Genomic DNA, 12,907 nt, shown 5'->3' with positions numbered 1-12,907 from the left:
AGAAATAGAATACAAGCCTCTTAATTATAAATGCTTTAGTGTCTTTATTTTTCAAAAATTAAAAGAAACAATAAAGTTAATTTTAACAATACATTTAACACCATATTCTAAAGTGTTATACTAAACATGTAATCAATATAAAATGTTACTGAGATTTTTTTTTCCTTTTTGGGGTATCTGGTGGAGTTTTTACACTTACAGCACATTTCCAATGGACTAGGCACATTTCAAGGGCTCAAAAGACTCATGCAGCTAGTAGCTTCCATACTGAATAGCACAGCCCTAGAAAATGAGAAAGGGTTTTATTTGCAGAGACATGGGGCAGGGATAGACTTTGGAGGGGGGTCCAGGAGAGGGAAGGAAGAAGAGCTCATTGCCAGAGGAAGGCCCAAGGCGAGAAAAGCAGGGTGCGCTGGAGGAGTGGGAGCCAGGCAGGTGGATGGAGGGTGACCAGGTGAGAGGCACAAGATGGGTAAGGGGAGGGAGCACAGGACTAGACGGCCTGCAACAGTTTATCCTGAGAGCAAGGAAAGTCATAGGGAAAAAATGCTGTGAATAAGCATGATCCAACTAGGGCTTTTCAAACATCTTTGAGGACGAATGAGAAAATACTTCAATGAGACAGAGAAGAGTGGAGGGTTGTGAGTGTCAGCCATGGTAGGGAAGATAAATCCATCTGACCCTTTCCCAGTTCAGCTGTTTGCTTTAAAAGTGAACAAATAAAATGACCGGCCTGAAAATTTCCATGAAAAGCTTCAGGGAGCTCCATGAGGTTAGACCTTGTCTTTTAATATTGCTTAATCTAAAACTCAGCATAGAGCTGAAGCCAAAGTACTTATCATTAGCAGCAGCGGCTACACTTACTGAGCTTTTGCAATGTGGCAGACACTGTGCAGAGCCCTTCGTTTGCACAAACTCTTAAGCTTCGACAATTCTATTAGGCATATTTTACTATCTTTATCTTACAGATGAGATCATGGAGGCTCAGGGAAGGTAAATGACAAGCACAATGCCACACAGCCAGGGAGTGGCGGTGGCAGGACCTGACCCAGACTCAGAGACTCTATGGGGCCTGGAAGGAAGCTGAGGCTGGACAAGTCCTGAATAATGAGGAGAGAATTGATTGCCTGTCTCAGAGCATTGCTAGGAGGGAGCTTTTCCAAGCCTGAGACAGAGGAGCAAAGATCTGTGGATCTATGTTCTGTCTTCCCCTTTTGAACTGATTTTTTTTTTAAATCAGCTCAGCTTTATTTCAAAGTCCCCAGGAGGCTTGCTGGACTCTGAAATCCAGGGAGTCATAACTTGCCCTCATCCTTGTTCATTTCAGGGTCTGTGCCAGCCTTTGGAGAGGGCTTTCTGTCCCATGTCAGCCTCAGAAAGTCGTGGCTTACCCAACTTAATTCTCAGCCAAGTTCACAAAAGCCTCCCTCCCTCCCTCTTTTCTCCCTTCCCTCCTTCCCTCCTTTTCTTCCCTCCCTCCCTCCTTTTCTTCCCTCCCTCCCTCCTTTTCTTCCCTCCCTCCCTCCTTTTCTTCCCTCCCTCCCTCCTTTTCTTCCTTCCCTCCCTCCTTTTCTTCCCTCCCTCCCTCCTTTTCTTCCCTCCCTCCCTCCTTTTCTTCCTTCCCTCCCTCCTTTTCTTCCCTCCCTCCCTCCTTTTCTTCCCTCCCTCCCTCCTTTTCTTCCCTCCCTCCCTCCTTTTCTTCCTTCCCTCCCTCCTTTTCTTCCTTCCCTCCCTCCCTCCTTTTCTTCCTTCCCTCCCTCCCTCCTTTTCTTCCTTCCCTCCCTCCCTCCTTTCTTTCTTCCTTCCCTCCCTCCTTCCTTCCTTTCACCCTTCTTTCTTTCCTTTCACCCTTCCTTCCTTCCCTCCTTCCTTCCTTCCTTCTTTCTTTCCTTTCACCCTTCCTTCCCTCCCTCCTTCCTTCCTTCCCTCCTTCTTTCTTTCCTTTCACCCTTCCTTCCTTCCCTCCTTCCTTCCTTCCCTCCTTCCTTCTTGTTTCTTTCAAGGTCATCTCCTCAGTGTCCTCAGACCCTTTGTATTCCACCCTACAGTCCACTCCCGGGAGGAGTGACAGAGGAGGTCACTGTATAAATGAGAAACCAAGACCAGAGAATTCATGGGACCCCTTTCCACCCACACCCCCTGAGCTCTTCTCTGTGCTCTCATTATCAGCAGATCCTCTCCCAAAACCTGTGTAATCTGGCATTTGGGTTTTTCCTGCTGGCTTGTTGGCACTTTAATAGCCTTTTCTAATTGGTATCTGTTCCCAGTGAAGTTCAGCTTCAATTACATGAAAAAGACCCTCTTAGTAAACGCCCTTCCTTGCCTTTTCTCAAATACAGCAGTAGGTGTGTGTCTTGCATGAGCACTTTTTTTCCCAAATGAGTTTGTATTCAGCTAGCAACAAATATGTTCTGCGTGCATGTATATGCATCTACATATGTAAAGATACGCAAACGCATACATATTTGTATTACTTGAACACAAAATCCAATGTGCTGAAATTCCATTTTTATGTAAATGAATAACATTTCTTAAGGGAGCATTGTAAGGGCCATTGAGGTCACACTGTATTTGGAGATCACCATCTCTCTCTCTGCTTTCCCTGTTCTGCCAAATATCTCCTCAACTAACTGTAAAGAATGCAGATGAAAAGTATGTAAGAAATCACGGGTCTACAGCATGTCTGCCCTTTATTTTAAACCATCTAAAATTTATCCTTATCATGCCCATTGCCCTCCAGTATTCTAAAGGCCTTTGTTGCGCAAGCAATTTCTCCATTCCGTGGTGGCTTAGCTGACAGTTTCCCATTTACCTTCTACCTATTTTTGCACTCGACTTTGAATTTTAAAACCCCACTGTGGTTTGAAAGACTTAAAGGATCTTGAAGGATGAAATCAGAAACCTAGATTAGCAATTACTATAAACCTGCCAGCAAGGAAGTTGTTGTTGTTGTTATTGTTTTCTATTTGGGCCAAAGCAAAGACCTGAGGCTTAAGTGTAATCCAAATGCATCATATAATGAAGCTTATATCCTGGAAAAGTGTCTTTATGTTTTCACTCAACTCTGCCTGACTCCACTGTTTCATTCCCACTAACTGAGGATATTCCTAGGATGAAACTTTTTTTTTTTTTAATTTTAATCTGAATCCTGGGCAACTACTCCAACATTAAGCCTCATTTAGGTTGAAAGAAAATTCGTTTTCTTACTGCTTTCCCTCTCAGCTCCTTTTCTGAGCTTTAATCGAAAGCAGCCGTGCCAGGCCACACGCCATACCACCTGAGTTTCTGCACCCTGAGGCGCTCTCTGCCCCAGGTGAAGACCACAAATGTTCATCCTGACAATGGATAAAACCAGGGTGGGTGCCAAAACTCAGAAGGAGAAGGAGGCAGCAGCTGATGAAATATAGAGGTGTCAGCTTCAATGATAAGGTTGCTTGAATATGCCGACTCTCACTTCCCAGGAAATCCCTGCGATTCCTAAGTGCTCCTCTTTATTCCCTATCTGCCCCTTCTGATGCATATTTTCTGAAGATTCTGCTCAGTCCTGCTCAGTAAGGTTCCCCTTTATGGTTCATTTTGACCAAACATCACAAAGATAATATTAATAGCTAATGCTGTAGAAAGTGGGCGATGTGCCAAGCATTGTCCTGGGCACTTGCTAAATAATCACTCATTTTTTCTTTGATTCTTTACAACAACCTTATAAGATAAATACTGTTATTGTTCCAAGTTACAGATGAGGACACCGAGGCCCCGAGAGGTGAGACAAACTTGCTCAACATGACACAGCTACAGTTGATAGTGGAGTCAGTTTACACACTCGGGCCGTCTGGCTCCAGATTTGGTGCCCCTACCCACTGGGCAACACTGCCCTGGCACTGATTCTTCCGCGCTCTGTGCTAAGTACATGCGGACATATTTTTACAAGATCTTCTCAACAGCTGAGTATTGCTATTGCATTTTTATGAGACATATATACAAGTCCCACAGCCAGAGAATGTAGGAGCTGGAAAATGTATTTTCTCATTCAGCAGGTATTTACTGATCATCTAATAAGTCCCGTGCTCAGTGCTATAGACACAATGAGGAGAACAGACCTGGGCTCTAGTGGGGGAGGCAAATGTTAATCAAATGATTCGACATATAAAGACATCGTTTCAAACTGGCAAAACATATAGAGGCCGTGCAAGGTATCTTTTCTAGCTAAGGGTGGGAGGTGTAGAGAGGAGGCTTTTCTCCCAGAGGAAGGAGTGTTTAAGCTAAGATAGCACCCATCTGGGGGAGGCTACGTGGTAATGGGTAGTGGGTTAGGGAGCAGGCAGGGAAAAGTATTCTCAACAAAGGGGCGTAAAGTGCACAAGCCTTGCTGTGGGGGAAGCAAGGTGAAATTGTGACATTTGAGCCACCCTAGCTAGGCTAGAATGCCAGGAGCCAGGGGAGGGGTTGGAGGAAATGCCTTGAAATGAGGCAGAAGAGACGACAAGTTGTGGTTCATCTGATCCTCAAGCTATGTTTTAAATCTCCTTGTTCCACTGACCACACTATTATAGCAGGCTCTTAGCAGCAAATTTTGCTTTTCTCATTTCATAAAACAGTTGGTAAAAGCCCATTTAAAAACTCTCAGCAACACGACGTGTATTGCAGACAGACATAATTTCAAATGTGCTGTGCTTTGCCATCTCTAACATATTCAATCATGGCCCTATTTGCAGAGCAGACGATGCAGGTGAAAACCCTTGTAGACAGTGACGTGCTTTCCACATGCACACCCGTGTTATTAGCCTTAATAATCGGGCTTGTTTTGGATAATGCATGCACTCTAACGGGAGTTAATATATGTTAAGTGTTCAAAACGGTGCCTGGCTTGTGATAAACAACTATATAAGTGTTCACGATTGTTTTTACTATTATGCCTCCCTTTTTTTCTTTCCCCAGGCTTGGTCGGGGGAGGATCTGTGCATCGCCAAACTGTTATATGTGTTCATGTTCCTTTTCTCTTTCAGGTCAGAACAAAATCTGCTTCATCCCAGGCATGGTGGGCCCTATATTAGAGATGACACTTATCCCTGAGGCTGAGCTCCGGAAAGCCACCATACCAATCTTCTTCGACATGATGCTGTGTGAATATCAAAGAAGTGGGGATTTCAAAAAGGTAAAAAATGAGGCCGGAAACTCATGCCAGCATCCCTAATCCCCAGCCCATTTCCCCATAATGATATCGTCTTTCCATCTCCCTGAGCTTCATTGAGAGGCTCGGCGGCAGGATAGGGACATTTATTCATGGGCCTGGAATGAGCTGGCAGATCAGATTTGGTCAGTATTCTATCAAGCTTTTCTGTCCGAGGGCAAGATTAAAATGCACTTTCTTGCTCAGTCTCTTTCTCAAGAGTCTAAGAACCCCATGTCTCTACCTAATGATTCCCTAAAAATGTGCTCCCAGGGCCCACCCCTCCGAGCAGTCCCACTCTCTCACCCACTCTTGTCTAGTACTTCATCTTCTGGGCTGACTCTGTAGATCTGTGTTATCCAGAAAAAGCCGACCCTGCTGGATGTCATACTTGTCCACACATCAAATCTGATAGCAAATGGAGTTAGGGACATATTGCTCAGGAGGGACCTCTGGATCTGTGAGGGAACAGGACACTGACTCCAGCATGGAGGGCTCCAGAGCCTCTGTGCAACATAAAAGCCATTGCCCAAATGTTGTCATTGAATATCTGGTCAAACTTGAAGAATGAGGTCCATTTCCTGGGCCTGGTCACACTGAGAGCTCTGGCAGTGGAAGAAGCATCAGTTGCTACAATTGGCTCCTGGCACTGTTCAGTGACATTACCCTGTTTAGGAAGGTTGGTCTTTAAGTCCCATCAAGGCTGCCTGAGCAGTTCCCTCGGGTCTCACCCCCTGTCCTCTCTGCCCCACATCCTCACTAAGTTTTACCTCTAACCAAGCTTCTAACCCTCCTCTCTCCCCCAGTGCGTCTACCTCTTATTCCTACCATGTCCTGCCTTAAAACGGGTACTTAAAAGGCAGCAGATTCCAAACTGCCTTTCCTTAAGACCCTTAGGGATATTTCCCTTCCTTTACCCGTTAATACCCTAATCCCCACGGAATAAAGCCCACACCATCTAGCCAGCATCCCCGGCCCTCCCGGCTCCAGCCTTCTGAGGAACGTCTCAGTTATCCTCTCCAACTCTCCCCACCTCACCTCTTCTCCACCATCCCTGCAGCCCATCTGAATGGCATTGCCTCTGTGGGTGTCCTTTGGGCATTTTTTTCATCCCGTTACTTCTCTGCACAGTCACAACCCTGCCTCCCAACACCTTCTAAACTCCTACTGATCCTGCGAAGCCCATCCAAATGCCATGTCACCTAGGAGGTCTTTTCTCCGCATTCCTGCCGTTTGATTTCTAAGATATGACTGTTATCTACTGCCTTGTTTTATACTCATTTCTGTGCATTTTTCATCTTCCTCATCTGCATCTAATGACGATAATGATAATGATGATTATAATGACTGACTTTAGATATTTACTACGTATCAGGCATATGACACCTATTTTCTATTAGTTCACGCAGTCTTTTTTAAACTACAACTCTATGAAGTAGGTAACATTATCTTGTCTTACCCATTTTAAAGATGAAAAGAAACTGAGACTTAGAAAGCTGATGTCATCTGCTGAAAGTCACAATCAAGAAAGTGGCAGAACAAAGGCTGCAACAAGCAGGTCACTACGATTCCTAAACCCATGCTGCAACCCGCACTATCCAGCCACCAGTATCTCCCAGTAATACTGGCTGAATGACATCCGCTAGAGTAGTGCTTTCCCTAAATATGTCCATGGAGCACTGATCCAACAAGATGCTCCAGGGAAGAGGGTTTCAAGGTTAAATACCTTTGGAAGCCACTGCATATTGGAACCCCTCTTAGAGATTCCCAGTGCATATTAACAGTCAAGGCACTGAGACATTCCATGGCAAACAGATCTGTCATTTCTTAAATTTATGTCTTAAATTTATCTATTGTCAGGATGAACATTTGTGGTCTTCACCTGGGGCAGAGAGCATCTCAGGGTGCAGAAACTCAGGTGGTATGGCGTGTGACCTGGCACGGCTGCTTTCGATTAAAGCTCAGAAAAGGAGTTGAGAGGGAAAGCAGTAAGAAAATGAATTTTCTTTCAACCTAAATGAGGCTTAATGTTGGAGTAGTTGCCCAGGATTCAGATTTAAAAAAAAAAAAAAAAAAAAAAAAAAAGTTGTTCTGAGAGGAGTAAGAGACTAGTTTGCTATGATGATACCACTGTGAGAGGTAGCATTATAGGGACTCTAGTGCCAGAAGGGCTAGTGACCAGCTGCCTTTTTGTGAAGAGCCTGAAAAAAAACCAGGCTGAGTAGGTCAAATGGAGAAAGAGGCCATATCTGAGCAGTTGGGATAGGGGGAGTGGAGGGTGAAAGCTTGGATTGAATGTTTGAAGGCAGCTTGGAATTTGCTGCCTTTTAAGTGGGAGCAAGGTCTATGCAGCTTGGGACCACGTGAAGGGCACACACCATGAGATGAAGGGCACTTGACTTACCCTCAGACCCACTTCTGAGGCCAGCAGGTGCCTTAGAAGAGTTCCTGGGAGCAGGTGTGCAAAAGAAACACACCAAGTGCCTGATGGTGTACAATGTCCCAGAAAGAAATAAGACCTGGTCGCTGCCTGGATTGTGACCTGACAGATGTGTTTGGCGGCCTCAGAGGGTTTCACTCTAGTATGATTTTCCTTCCCTAAAGGATTCTGGTATCTTGGCTTCTCTGTAGCATGCACCCACCTGTTTTCTCTGTACGGAGTCATTCCTTGGGCTCCTCACTCCAGTGTGCGTTCATTCTGAGCATGTTCCCCAATCACTTCTCCTCGCTGCTCCCTTATCAGAAGAGACAGGACAATCAGGCTGACTAATGAGGCAGATGCCCATGTGAAAACCAGCCAGCGTGCTTCATAGGAGCTCAGCTGGGGGATACGTGGGCCCAGGCATGGTTTTTGGTTCAGAGTAAGCGTCATGGAAGGCGTCTCCAGGGAAGGGAAGTGGTGACACCCTGCTGAATCTCAAGAAGCCTTGATGTCCAGAACAAGAGTGAACCCCAGGACTGGGGTGTAGAATCCAGGAGGGCTGGTGTGCAAAGTGGCATTAGTTCATGATGCCAAAATAATCCCATGAGAGAAGAATCAGGTCCCCCAGAAGACTGTGTTGTTCCCTTTCTAAAATGTGGGTTGCTTAAGGGAAATAGCAGAGCCAAGAGGAAACTGAGCAGGGGCTTTTCTCCCAGGTCATACCAAACCCTCTGGCCTGATGCCAGTTTCTTGAAGTTCTCTAGTTCTCATGCCTTTGTATGGGCTCTTCCTTTTATATCTTTGCCTGAAGAGATCCTAGACACCCTTCAGCTGAGACTTCACATTTTGGGAAAAGCTTTCCTTCTTCCTGGGGCAGTGGTTCCTCTGGGTACAAGAGACAAAGATTTGCTCAAGCCAAGTATACATAGGCTGGAACTAGGACAGGAAGGTGTTAGACTCTCAGTGGCTCGGGGTTCTGGGGGCTGAACAGGAGGCGACTCCAGGGTTATCTCTCTCTCTATGCTGGGTTTCTTTTGCAACCTCCACGCCAGATTTCCCTGTCTTGCCTCTCACCTAAATTTCATAGACAGCTGATGGGTTTGACTGATGACATTTACCCCTCATGAGTGCAGCGCTTCATCCCAGATCATCTCGGGGGTCTCTGTCCACTGTCTAGGACTGGATGTCCCATCCCTGGTACACCACATGATTCCCTTGGTGGAGCTGTGGAAGGACAGAAAGAGGGCCTTAGGTGGACCCCACTGTGGCTGGCTTGGCCCGTACACATGCTAGTCAGAGTGAAACGTACCCCGTCCTGCCTGGGTTGAGTGGTCATCACACTTGTCCCACACAGCACAATTACCTGCTCATAGGTCTGTCTTCCACAGCAGACTGTGAGCTCTTGAGAGCCAAAGCTGGTCTCTCAGTCCTGAACTCCCAGTCCCTGTCAGGTATCTGAGATGCATGTTGTGGGCACTAGTGTTCCCAGAATGAATGGATGGAGGCAGTTAGACCTCCATCCCAAGGCATTCAGGGGAACCACATCAGCACAGAGAGGTATATTCCAGCAAATGTTTTTATGACTGAGTAATCCCCTTGTGCTGAGTAGACCAGCTGTCTTGCTGGCCAATTCTTTGTGGAAGGAGGGGATGTAGGTGTTCTGGATGCTGTTGGTGGGAATGAGTGGGAGTCCTGGGGTATAGAGACCTTGGAGACTGGTTAGCTAGATTCAGATGGTAGAACAGAACTGTACACCAGTCAGCATGGGGATCTGAGCCCTCAGCAGACAGGAGATCCCAGAGAGAATTCTTCTCTCAGAGAAAGAAGAGGGGATAGCATCTGACAGCAGTAACTAGAACAGTGCCTGAACACCATAGGACCTCAATCATTGCTCACTGAATGAATTAATAGATGGAGATAGCCATGTTGGCAGATTCCACTGAGACTGCATCTTGGCATGGAGTAAGTTGGTGATTTAAATTGTTTAGAACATAATATGGAAAAGATTACATCAATTCAATAAATCTGTACTGAGTGTTTGCTGTGTTCTGGGTACTGTGGTTCGGATTCAGATAGACCTACTTCTTATAAGCTGAATAAATGTGGGTAAGTTATTGAACCTCTCTCAGCCTCAGCTTCTTCATCTGTCAATTGGGTATCAAACTGTCATTAGAGGTTCCCATCCCAAGCTCTTTGTGGGGATGAATTGGAACAATTAGAGGCAACTCAAAGAAAATTAGAAAGCTGCACTGACTTCCAGACACCCCTTCTCACATGACATTCTCTTCTCCAGATTCCTCCCAACTCTACTTCTTTCCACCCAGGATAACTGGCATTTCATAACAGAGGAGGTCAAAAGCAGACTTACTGGTGTTGATGTCATCGTCATCATCTTCCTGACATCCAGGCCTCTAAAACCATCTCTGCCCTTCCCATGTCAAAGTCAGCAGCAGACATGTGAGGAAGAGCAATCATTCCCCAAATCTCACACTTCTACAGGGCTGGGCTCCAATCAGAAAACATTCTAGGAAAACAAGATGATAAAAATAGCCAAGATGTTCTAAAGCAGCCAGGAGAGGCAAGAGAAGCAATGCAGGGAAGGCATGAAGCAAACACGAGGCCCATATCAGGTCATTCTTCTGGAAGAGGGAGGCCCAGGCAGGAGGTTTGGGCTCCTGGAGTCCACTCCTTTTTTCTTGATTAGAGCTTCTTAAGACTTGTATTGGGCCTCTGTAGAATCTGACTTCTGTAGTGGTGCAATGAAATCAATGGATACTCATTAGCAAACATCCACCTCACAGCAGTGGGGTAAGAGGTCAATGATGTGATGCAGTCGTGTAGCTGTGGATGAAAATGGCAGTAATTTGGAGAAGCCAGAGCTACATCCTCAGCTCTGGATGGTGACAGTGTTGGGGGTAAGGACTGTTGCAGTATCATGATGGAGTGTATGTTTGGGAGAGCCTTTTTTTTCTTTTTTTTTTTTTTTAGACAGAGTCTCACACTCTGTCACCCAGAATGGAGTGCAGTGGCACAATCTTGGTTCACTACAACCTCCTCCTCCCGGGTTCAAGTGATTCTCCTGCCTCAGCCTCCCGAGTAGCTGGGTTTACAGGTGCCCACCACCATGCCCAGCTAATTTTTGTATTTTTAATAGAGACGGGGTTTCACTGTGTTGGTCAGGCTGGTCTTGAACTCCTGACCTCATGATCCACCCGTTTTGGCCTCCCAAAGTGCTGGGATTACAAGTGTGAGCCACCGTGCCCAGCCAGGAGCACCTTCTTGTGTTGGACCTTGGGCCTACCCTAGCTCAAGTTCATCCATCCATTGGAACTCCAGACCAAGGTCCTACTTTGCCTTAGCCTCCTCATTTGTAACGTGGGGATGATGATGTTCTTCTCCCTTGGCTGTTGTAAAGATTAAATGAGAGTATGAGGCCCGTGATAATGACAATGAAAACACAACGACAATAGCATGATGAGCTTTGCTAACAATTATTGAGCACTTACTGTGTGCCAAGTGCCTTTTACTTGTGTTTGCCCTTTAATTTGTTACAGTACCACTACAAAGGAGATGCTGTTTCAAATCTCCATTTAATAGATGAGCACACTGAGCTTCGAAATGTTTATTAACTTGGCTAAGGTCATAGGGCTGGGAAAAAGGTCAAAGCAAGACTCAAACCAAGTCTATTCAATGCCGAGGACTGTGATCATAGCCATTTCTGTGCACAGCACTGACTGTGGGATATGCCTGACTGAGACCTTACCCCTCCAGCTCACCCCAAGGGCTCAGGCATGGTGGTGTGGTATCATTTGTCTCTGCACACTCCCTGGCACCCTGTAATTTCCCTCCTGGCAGGCTCTTTTGTGACGCTGAGACAAGTGCTTATTTACCTCAACCGCTTCTCTGCTCCAAAGAAAAGTTCAGCTCACCAGGAAGAATCATGCCAGCATTTCCCAGTGAACCCCTCAGACAAGAAAAAATGCTGCTCTTCTCCCCTTGCGCTGCTTTCTGATAACATTCAGCAGTAATAACAATAACATTAGTGGTGATGACAAGTCAATAGAGCACAGCACACACTTAATGTTCGGCACTTTGCTTGTGCTTTACATATAAAATCTCTGTGCCCTGTAACTACTCCACACTGTAGGTACTACTGTTATGCCTGTTGTATTGATAAGGGGTAGACAAACGCTGGCCCACAGGCCAAATTCATCCTTCCACCTGCTTTTGTAAATAAAGTTTTATTGGACTACAACCATGCCAATTTGTGTACGTGTTGTCTAGGGCTGGTTTTGTGCTATAGCAGCAGAGTTGAGTAGTTGTCACAGAGACCATCTGGCCTGCAAAGCCTAAATTATTTACTGTCTGGCCCTTTACAGAAAATGTTTGCCAGTCCCATATGTAAATCCTGACACTGAGGATTCGAAAGACCTACCAGCTTTCCCAAGATGGCAGAGGGAAGCAGGGAGGGATTTAAAGCCAGACAGCCGCACAGCAGACTTATTGTGTAGTCCCTCAGCTGTATTTCTTCCTGCTCTAGGCTTGGCAGAGAAGACATCTCTAAGCATCATAGTCCCTAGCCCTTGACATTGGATAATATTCAACACAGACATAATGCTTGACAGGATGCACCACAGAAGGGGTGTGACTCGTTTGCAGACTGGCAGTCTAGACCCTTGCCGCACTGGGCCTCATCTAGGTGTCTCTTCCCTCCCTCCCTCCCTCCCTCCCTCCCTCCCTCCCTCCCTCCCTCCCTCCCTTCCTTCCTTCCTTCCTTCCTTCCTTCCTTCCTTCCTTCCTTCCTTCCTTCCTTCCTTCCTTCTGTTTGTCCATCCATCCATCCTCTCTGCTTAAGCTGAACAACTGTCCTCATCTTTGACACAGTCCCACCTTGACACTTTTGCTCACACCATTTCCCTCATCTGGAATGCCTTCCTTTTCACATTTATCACAGTCCTACCTATCTTTCCAGGCCCGGTATATCTCCTTCAATAAGTCTTCCCCAACTGAGGCAACTCATGAGAAATTCTTTGGCATTCGTGCTGTGTCAGCACAAGCTTTTGGTCCCTCCCTTAGACCCTTTGTGCACAAAAGTGAGGGAACAATGGCATCACGGATGATGTGTGAACCAGAGGGAAGAGAAAATGTGGTCCCTGCCTTATCATCACCTAAAGATTCCAACTCCATGGAGCTCTGTCCTTTATGCATGGGAAAGAGCCTGCCAAAGGTCTCTGCCATTCATCTGAGACTTTAGACAGGTCACTTAAACTCTCTGAGTCTCTATTTCTTCACCTGTAATAATAACTGACACTGAGGGT

At 46.0% G+C, this 12,907-nt stretch overlaps 1 protein-coding gene across 2 annotated transcripts in view; it reads left to right on the top strand.

Annotated features, from left to right (window-relative positions):
* The window catches only part of DOCK2 (dedicator of cytokinesis 2), a 447,672-nt gene that overhangs the window by 377,934 nt on the left and 56,831 nt on the right, over positions 1-12,907 (top strand). For both annotated transcript variants that reach the window (XM_030926872.1, XM_030926873.1), the window contains one exon: positions 5,004-5,152. In XM_030926872.1, the coding sequence (XP_030782732.1) occupies positions 5,004-5,152 (149 nt within the window). The remainder of the gene's footprint in view (positions 1-5,003; positions 5,153-12,907) is intronic.

This window comes from Rhinopithecus roxellana, chromosome 3 (genome assembly GCF_007565055.1).
Source record: "Rhinopithecus roxellana isolate Shanxi Qingling chromosome 3, ASM756505v1, whole genome shotgun sequence".
NCBI lineage: Eukaryota > Metazoa > Chordata > Mammalia > Primates > Cercopithecidae > Rhinopithecus > Rhinopithecus roxellana.
This window is presented reverse-complemented; position numbering and strand designations above follow the sequence as displayed.